Source organism: Sinocyclocheilus anshuiensis, unplaced genomic scaffold, assembly GCF_001515605.1.
Source record: "Sinocyclocheilus anshuiensis isolate Anshui unplaced genomic scaffold, SAMN03320099.WGS_v1.1 scaffold951, whole genome shotgun sequence".
Taxonomy (NCBI): Eukaryota; Metazoa; Chordata; class Actinopteri; order Cypriniformes; family Cyprinidae; genus Sinocyclocheilus; species Sinocyclocheilus anshuiensis.
Genome location: NW_015546073.1, coordinates 50,202 through 60,030, shown reverse-complemented (window position 1 = coordinate 60,030; position 9,829 = coordinate 50,202). Strand labels below are relative to the sequence as shown.

At 37.8% G+C, this 9,829-nt stretch overlaps 1 protein-coding gene across 2 annotated transcripts in view; it reads right to left on the bottom strand.

Moving 5' to 3' along the window:
- The window catches only part of LOC107699784 (calcium-activated potassium channel subunit beta-2-like), a 10,242-nt gene extending 6,203 nt beyond the window's left edge, over positions 1–4,039 (bottom strand). The window contains exons 1-2 of one of the 2 annotated variants that reach the window (XM_016501174.1): positions 3,735–4,039; positions 2,375–2,548 (exon numbers count right to left, since the gene is read on the bottom strand). In XM_016501174.1, coding sequence (XP_016356660.1) covers positions 2,375–2,548; positions 3,735–3,787 — 227 coding nt within the window. In that variant the 5' untranslated portion in view covers positions 3,788–4,039. The remainder of the gene's footprint in view (positions 1–2,374; positions 2,549–3,734) is intronic. The other variant, XM_016501175.1, reaches the window with a different exon arrangement.
- Between the last annotated feature and the right edge of the window lie 5,790 nt (positions 4,040–9,829).

The following is a 9,829-nucleotide window of genomic DNA, read 5'->3' as shown; positions in this document are numbered from 1 at the left end:
AAAAAAAAAAAAAAAAACTAGTAAACACTGGTGTGAGGGTGTTAGTTTTTTGTAACTGCAGGGACTGTTAATTTGATATCTTTTTTTTTGGCTGACTGCCATAGTGCATTATCTATATTTTTTGCATAAAAGCAATAGTGGATTTTCCTTTTTATTTTGCTGTTTGAGCAAATTATAATGCAAAAATAATATTTGCTCTATAGAAGTTTATTCTGCTTTAGTTTACTTCTGTGTTCCAAACTTAGAAATGTGAAAAGTGTCTATAGCAGAAATTACAAACATCTGTGATGACAAATATTCATGAGCAGAATAGAATAGCATACAACAAAACAATACAGAATATAGTAGATAATAAATATAAAATAAAGACATTGTGAATGCTTTTGATTAGATGTTTGTCATAAGCAGTACAGAATAGAACACAAACTAAATAGAATAGAATTGGACTGAATTGAATAAAATACGTGGAAAAAAATATGAGAAACACAAGCATTTAGGAGAAGAATAGAATAACTAATTAGAATGGAATAGAGGTCGACCGATATGGGTTTTTCTTTGGCTGATGCCGATATTTAGAAATCAAGGCAGTCAATGGCCGATACGTATATGATGCTGATTTTTTTTGGCCGATTGTCCTTACCCCCCCCATCTCATAAAATCTAACTGTTAATTAATAAGAAATGATACAGAAAATCGCTTAAATGAAACATTTATTGAACAACACATGCCTCTCCAATCTGTGCACTTGTATAATATTAATAAAAAATAATGTATACGTTAAATATTAAATACAAAAAAAAACAGGGAATCAAAAATCTAGACTTTGTCAAATAAAAGTTTTTAACCAGACACATTTAATGAGGAAAGTTAACGTTAGGGCTTTACGATTAATCGAATGCGATTGTCATGCGCATCTAGTCAGTAAAGCCAGTTCTGTGATTAGTTGTAAATCTCGTGCTTTCAGATGGAACAGCATTTACAACACAGAGCAGTAGTTCACTGACAAGCTACGCAAAATCGCGTTCATAATCGCAGACGATTTAATCACGCGATTATGAAAACGAAGAAATCGTTCTGCGTTTATAAAAGCTGTTTGCGTAGCTTGTCAGTGAACTACGGCTCTGTGTAGTAAATGCTGCTCCATCTGAAAGCACGTGAATTGTTAAAGTTGGAGCTTATGTTTACGACGCAGGCTACTACAATAATTTAGCCACTGGGCTCGTTACCAGGTTTTGGTACCCGTGCCTACCTGTAACCTAAACAACACATGGTTGAAGGCTCGCTAACGATTCAGTTCCAAAAAGTTACTCGCATTCTCTCTCCAAATGTTATTCTCATTCTCTCCAAAAGTAGCATCATATTTAACCAATGAAATATATAACTCTAGATTAAGAACGAAGGATAAGAACTTAAGTCTTACCGTTTTCTTGGGAAGTTACCAGGTAGTTCTCTTCAAAAAGTTAGCAGGCAGAGGGAGATATAACGGGGGGGGCTTTTACACTGGGCACATTTGCTACGGTTCGAGCCCAGGCGGGATTGTTCCTGGTCCCCCCTACAGCGTTGGTCTGTTTTCACACTAAACTTGATTCTATCGAACCCTGGTGTGTTTGCGTTTATCTTACGTCATCACAAATGTGCACAACGCCTAATAGAAAACAGAACGTGGGTCAATGTGTTTTTTATTAAATTGGTGCTATTATGCACAGCAGAGTAAACAACATATGGGTTTACTGTATGTGTGTTCGAGTGCAACCGAACTCAGACCACCTCCTTCAGGTAGTCTCGGGTTCAGTACCACGGCGCTCACCGGGGTTCGCCTGACAGTTTTCATATTAGCAATTTTTAATGCGAACCATGCCCCGTTTCGAACTAAACTGCCAGTGTGAAAGCCCCCAGGGTTATTCCAGTGGAATGGCAATCTGCTTGCCGCAAGAGGCAGCGTCACTTGTTCCACAACAACGCTTAGCTGCTCGCAGATGCGCCTGCCTATTAATCGGCCTAATTTGCAGCACAATCGGCCGATGCCGATTAATTCAAAAATGCCAAAAATCGGCCCGATTAATCGGCCGGACGATCAATCGGTCGACCTCTAGAATAGAATAGAAAACATTACAAGAAACAACTGCTTTAGGGAATACATTTCCATATACATTTGCTCCCATATTTTTTAATTTAGAGATTATTTAAAGGTACTCAGTAAGTCAAAATTTCCAATGTTTAGTCACCACTGTAGAAATTTTAAATGTATTCCTCATAATTACTATTAATTTCAAAGTTTTGAATGGGGAGAAATTACTGAATGCACCTTTAATTCTGTGGTTTCAGTGTAGTTTTGTGATGTTATGTTCGTAAGAAGGTTTCTGGGCATCTTTACCTGTCTGAGTAAGAGCGCACCATTGTGATGCCTAGCACAAAGTACATCATGGCAGAGAAAAGGATCATGCCGAGGCCTAAGAGAATGGCTCTGTCTTCTCCAGCCTTTAGAGCTGTGACTGTCCTCCTCTTTTCCAAAACGTCATACTCACGAATCTTCTGATAAATGGTCCTGCTTGAGTGATATAAAAATCACAAGACACGCAAAGGGAAGAAAAAGAAGTACATTAATGTAGGCATGGTGTGTGCAAAAACTCAATAAAACAAGATATTGCTTCAAGAATAATTTCAACAGTCCTTATCACATAAAAAAGGTTTGATGCCCAGGATGAATTAAGTTTGGTTCAGAAGCTCAAATGACACACAGATACCTGCTACTGTCCTATTGCATAGTTAGTTCCTTTCCAAATATTTAGCTCATGATTCTTTAATCATGTTTTGACAGCAGGTCATATTGCTTTTGAAGATTATGCATGGGTGTGAAGGCAAGCTGTCTAACCTGTCTATCTTAATCAGTGACCTTTTGATAATTACTGTAAGTACAGTGGTCAGAAGCATTACAAACTAACAACCCACTTCCTGTGATTAGTTTACGTCAGAATCTAAAATTAGTTTGATCATTAAAATTACATTCTCTGATACTGGTAAAACAGCAGTTATACTTAATTAAAACTGCTAACAATAGTGAGTAAATTGCCATGCATTAAACAAACTGTGATGCATCCGTTCTAGAATGATGAGAGTAATTTTTATTCAGAAGTTGCATATTTTCTAGGGATGCAAGTGTTGGTTGATATAATTTTTAGATTATTATTGTTGTTGCTGTTGTAAATGTATCAGTCACTGTTGGATATTTATTTGTGCATGTCCATTTCCTATATTTTTCAATTTTATATCACTTTTGAGTCACTCAATGTTCACTTTCATTTTTAAATACACTACTAATTTAATAACACTGTTAAAGTAAATATCCTTTATTCTGTTCATTATAATGTTTCACTTTTAAACAATTGATCTTAGTTTTTGTAGTGTTATTTTTCATTTATTTAGACAAATTAGCTTAGAAGTTTTATTTTGGCCATTTATTGGTTATCGGCTGTAACATGAAATAATTTAATATCTGCACCTTTTTAATATATAATGTATTTTTTATTTTTGTTTATATAATTATTTTTAATTTTATTAGAATTTTTTTAATTTATAACTATTTTTACAATTATTTTATGACCATATTTTTAAAATCTGTATTTAAAATGAACATGAAATCAAACATGCAGCCTCCTTATAGAGACCCTAGAAAATTTAAGTTTAGCATAGTGCTGTCACTGGTGTTTTAGTTAGTTAAAGTCATTGTACTTTACCTTCTCTCACTTCCTGATCCTTGAGTTCCTTTGCTTCCGGCCCACAGAAACATTCTCCCAGCTATTCCAATGTGTGCGGCTCTCTCTGAAGCATTCACAAAAGACTGCTGGGACGACCTGACAGGAAAAACACACTTAGTCGACCATGTGCTTCCCTCCACACAGGTTCGCCTACGAACTGTTCCCAATATGAAAAGAGAAATGCACCTTTTTTATAATATCACCTAGAATTAACAGACTTCAGAGAAGGTGAAATTTTACAACCACAGTATTAGACAAATGACTCCATCGTTGTGGGCAAACACAGTAAAGTCCAAAGAGAGAATCCACCAATCTTCAAATAGAGAAAAAGAAAGTTTCTATAATCCTCAGCAGTGAAAGAAGTCCGTCTCACGTGGTTGGAACCAGTTCTTCATAAATACGACTCACACCAGGCACTGAACTAAGCATCTGCTCATTCATTTCCTGCCTGTTGGTTTGTTATTGACTATTCATGGGCTGGCGAGTGGCAGGGTGGAAAATAATAATGAGAATAGTGAGCAAGGAGAGGAAGACCATTCACGGCATTGATCCCTTTCTCCAGCCCCGGCGGAGAGAGTGAGTGCGAGAGGAATCCTGATCCTTGAGTTCCTTTGCTTCCGGCCCACAGAAACATTCTCCCAGCTATTCCAATGTGTGCGGCTCTCTCTGAAGCATTCACAAAAGACTGCTGGGACGACCTGACAGGAAAAACACACTTAGTCGACCATGTGCTTCCCTCCACACAGGTTCGCCTACGAACTGTTCCCAATATGAAAAGAGAAATGCACCTTTTTTATAATATCACCTAGAATTAACAGACTTCAGAGAAGGTGAAATTTTACAACCACAGTATTAGACAAATGACTCCATCGTTGTGGGCAAACACAGTAAAGTCCAAAGAGAGAATCCACCAATCTTCAAATAGAGAAAAAGAAAGTTTCTATAATCCTCAGCAGTGAAAGAAGTCCGTCTCACGTGGTTGGAACCAGTTCTTCATAAATACGACTCACACCAGGCACTGAACTAAGCATCTGCTCATTCATTTCCTGCCTGTTGGTTTGTTATTGACTATTCATGGGCTGGCGAGTGGCAGGGTGGAAAATAATAATGAGAGTAGTGAGCAAGAAGAGGAGGACCATTCACGGCATTGATCCCTTCCTCCAGCCCCGGCGGAGAGAGAGAGTGAGTGAGAGAGGAAAGAGAGAGGGAGTGCCGCTCAAAGCCTCCTCCTCCCCTGCACCCTGTTGCTGATTGGTGTTGATGGAGAGTCCTGTAGCATCAAGGTGACACAGGTGTTTTGGGCCACATGCTTACGAATGACTGACTGCACATTCCTGCCCTCAGATGCTATCCATTCCAGGCTTATCACCCAGCATGTTCTTTTCACAGAGTCTACCATGTGCTTAAATGTCTGATACAAAGAACTGAGCTTGTTAATTGAAAAACTCATATTATAATTCAGCACTTAGTGGGATATAGGGCTGAAACAATTAATCGACATTGTCGACAAAATAAAAAAAATTGTCAACAAATATTTTTGTTGTCGAATAGTCATTTGATCTCATGAACTAATGTAAGATGCTGCAATAACACGTTTTGACCGGTGTGGCACTCTAGCACAAGACTGTAATTCATCCGTTCTGGATGCAGTTCAGAAGAAGACATACAGTACACGGCTTTGGAGTGCAAGTGCAGCCGAACCAGACGCTGCTGAGAGCGCGTTTACTGAGAGTTTAGATGAATATGTAAATATGTGCTGTGCACATTCCTCTCAATAACTGACTCACAACAAAGTGCATTGAGAAAACAGCAGTTAAGAAAACATCTGATCATAGAGATGTGAATCTGTTTGCACCAGCTCTGCAATTCGGCTCTCCAGTCACGTCACGTTTATTTATATAGCACCTATATACAATAGATTGATAAAGCAAGCAGCTTTACAGTATTTAACATGAAAAAAACAGTGCCAGTGTCGTTTTCAGTTAGAATTACAATTAGATTTTTAGTTATTAAGCAGCTCAGGGCATGGTTGTCATAGCAAACTCCAAGTTTGATCTAAATACGATAAAGCGTGGAGAAATGTCCACTTTGGCGAGCTCTTCGTCAAATTCATTTGTGTGTTATTCGAGAACGGTAGGGTCTATCAAAAAGCTTTTGATAGCTTTTTGCCAAGACTGTCTGAAGCTGGTTTGTGTCAATTTTGGTGAAAATTAGACAAACCATCTAGGGCGAGTTTGAAAAAGTAAGTTTTTAACAAAATATCAAAATTGTATGAAATGTTTGATTGACAGCAGTGGTTCTTGAGGCAAAGTTGTTCAGAATGAGGAAATCTAACATATGATATGAATACTGTGTGTATGTATGAAACATTGCATGATATGAGGCGTAAAACACTATAGCGCCACCTGGTGGTCGATTTCTTTCAAAATTCTCACAGACCTCTAAGGCCATGAGTCAAAGAGCTACACCAAGTTTTGCTCCAAACGACATCCGTTAACCATGTCTAAAGGGTGCTCAGGTTTGATTGGCTGATGGTGGCCATGTTTTTCAAGATACACCAGTGCCCTCATAGAATACTAAGTGCATGACGCCCCTGATTTAGACTACTGTTTTTCATACAAATATCTAGAAACCATATTTTTACAATAGTATTGAAGTGCTATATGTGTGGTTTTAACTGTGGTTATCATGATCTGTGGGAGACCAATGGTTAATTTTAATAAAACTCAAACAGTCAGAATATTTAAATTTTACCATATAAAAATTAGGTTGTTACAATTTTTACAGATGTTACTGTTTTTGATAATTAACATAAACTTACATCTGCATCCTTACTCAAGCTACTACTACTACTATCAACTCAAGCTACTGTCAACTGTGCATTTCTGAGACAAAAAAAAAATACAGTATTATTAACATTGCAGCCTGCACTGCAAACTGTGCTGAAGATGCGTATCATCAAAGTCAGGCAACACAAACCTGTTTCATGATTTGAGACAATATTGTTCATTAGAACATGCAGAAACTAAGAAATTTATTTTTCTATTAAAGGTGACATATTATGCCCCTTTTTACAATATGTAATATAAGTCTCTGGTGTCCCCAGAATGTGTCTGTGAAGTTTCAGCTCAAAATACTCCACAGATCATTTATTATATAATTTTGAAAATGCCTATTTTGAGTGGAAGCAGAAACAAGCTGTTTTTCGGGCCTGTGTCTTTAAATGCAAATGAGCTGCTGCTCCCCACCCCCTTTTCCAGAATAGGGTTCTGATTATCATGTTTATCGTGCTGAAATCATGCGTTTTAAACCATATGAGTTTAAACTTCTGATATACGGTTTTCTGAGAGCACACATCCAAAGCACACGGACAGAAAGCGGCTGTACTAATCTAAGTTCTCATTCACACACAAGTTTACGTTAAAAACACACGAGTTACAAAAACAGTCGGTTATGTCTGTGAAGGTAAACAGCTGGGAAATAAATCGCTTGTTTATTTTAGATCTGTGTGGCAGCAGCAATATACAGTAGCCTAAATAAATAAATAAATCCACTGCTCCCTTGTCTCTTCTGAGACTGGGACTCTAAACAGTGTTCTGTGCTCGTCTGTGCAGCCAAAGACAGAACAGTTAGCATGTTTTGCTCAAACTTTCGCCATGGCATTAGAGCTGCTACACCGTTGTCGCTTGCGAAATCAAAATGACGGCGCCGTGGGTGGAAGTTTACAGATTAAGGGGCGGTAATATTATAATGAGATCCCTTTGCCACGTCACCAAGGGAGCGAAATCAGATGCGCTCGTTTTCTCAGATGCTTGCAGAAAAAGGCTTACATAAACAAAGTTACTGGGTTAATATTTTTCACGTTTCCTTGGTTGGTAGATGCACCAGGGACCTGATTATAGCACTTAAAACCTGGAAAAGTCAGATTTTCATGATATGTCACCTTTAAGATATTTATTTGAAGGAAAATAACTGGAAAAGTGTAAAAAAAAAAAAAAAAAGCGAATTGTTTGTCATGTTCTGACCATAAAGAGTAGTTTAAAACCACAATTAACAGTCTGCTTTCTACAACTTTCACTTAGGAGCAAAAATCTGCCTTTACACTTGAAAAGAAATAAAGATTTGAAATGTATTGTGATAATTATCAATATCGACTGATATGAAATATTTTATTGTGACAATTGTTTTGGCCATATTGCCCAGCCCTGCTTTGTAGTACTATGGTACAGTTTGTTATGTTTATATTAGTGCTCAGCTTGACTGACTAAGCAATTTCCACTCTCTGCCCGACCCACAAAGGTGCACAGCAACATTTTATCTAAAATGAAGGTCTGAAATGCAACAGTGAGCAAATCTCTGCCCTGCAGTGGAGAGCTGTAAATGTCAGTGATGGGAATATGCCACATATCATATTTGTGTGTGTGTGTACTGACTCTCTTGCCTATGCTGAGTGGGGGTAGTTCACAGGGGCGATGAACTAGATATGAGGCAGAGGCAGACAGGAAGCACTGACCCAAAGAAACCCATTGTCCCCACTGCACCCAATAAACACCTGCCAAAACTGCCAGGGCAAAATAAAGAACCACATCCAGTGTTTTTAATATAGAATGGCTGTCTTTAAAAAGCTTTGTATGGCCTGGACAGTTGTTGGTATTTGCTCTTCTGATCACCTTAGTAGATAACGCCTTGCAGGGGCCTTTTTTGTAGCAAAAAACCACAGACATCTGGCGTTCACCCAAAACAGTTGGAATGTTCATCCAATGTGGCTGCGCATAATGGGATTTACTAAACCCATATTGTCACTGCAGTAATTTATGAGCCATTGTTGATGCTCCACATTAGCTTGGTGGGAATAAAATCATGAATTTTGAGCAAGCTGGCTCAAGCAGTGTTGGGAAGCAGCTAAGTTGTGTTTTTTTGTTTGTCTCCAGTAGTGCAACAGTAGTTTAGCCTCTTTTTTTTTTATGAGTAACAAGCTACTTCCAAAAACTAGCAGTGTTGCAAATGGCATTGCATGTGGGGCTGCTCCTCTGTCTTTAGCTAAATGATATGTTAATGTTGCCTTCTGGAGGCCTGACACATGAAAATGATGAATATTTATTGCTCTTTCACATCACAACTGTGTGGATAAAGCCCAGGTGTCTCAGTGCAAAACCACCTGAGAACTACAACTAGAATTTAATGTACTGCATGCAATTGTTTTCCTCTATTTATAGCAAAATCACATCGATGTTTATTTATTATATTTATTATAGGACGTAATTTTCTCTGTTAGCATTAAGAAAATGAGTGTTACTGTCCGAGTTAGCCGCATGTAGCTGTGTTTTGCGTTCATTTTCTCTCATTAACAATGTTGCATTCATTAGCAATATGATCTCTGTTCACCCTTGTTATTTAACACACAATTACACACTTAATGTTGCATGAAATTGTGGCTTTAATGACAAAAACAGCGGTAAACTCCAAAGGACACCGTCACTGATAAGGTTAAAGACGAGCTAAATGAAATGTTCAGAGCTGACTGAAACAATGTGTCAATCACCGAGCCCATGTAGATATATGCAATCAATTGTTAAAAAAATTCTTAAGTTTGGAAAGACAATAGTAATGTGACAGGATCATCTATATTCCTGTTATACGCCTCTGTAGAATAGTTGACTCGGATTGTGGCATTCAGTGGTCTAATGTTTTTGAATATTTTCCATTGTTTATCAGTCCGTCAATTCGGGAAGCTGAAATTGGTGCATAACTGTCGTATCACTCCACCAACTCACTCTCTCGTTTCATACAAACACAACTAGTGCTGTCTTGTGTTTTAGTTTGTGATTGTTGAGAAAATGACATTGGAGGACTTCATTATTAATATTACTGCAATATTATTGCAATTCTTGTTGCTAGGCAGATTGTACATTAAATTCATGTCAAGTTCCTGATTTTGGAGTGTATTTTTGCGATAATGACTGGAGCATCAAGTGTTTTCATGGTGCATCACGGGAGAGATCAAATACATTTTAAAGCAAATCAGTCGTTCTTATCTGTGTTGATGATTACAAACTTAATTAGGTAGAAGGATT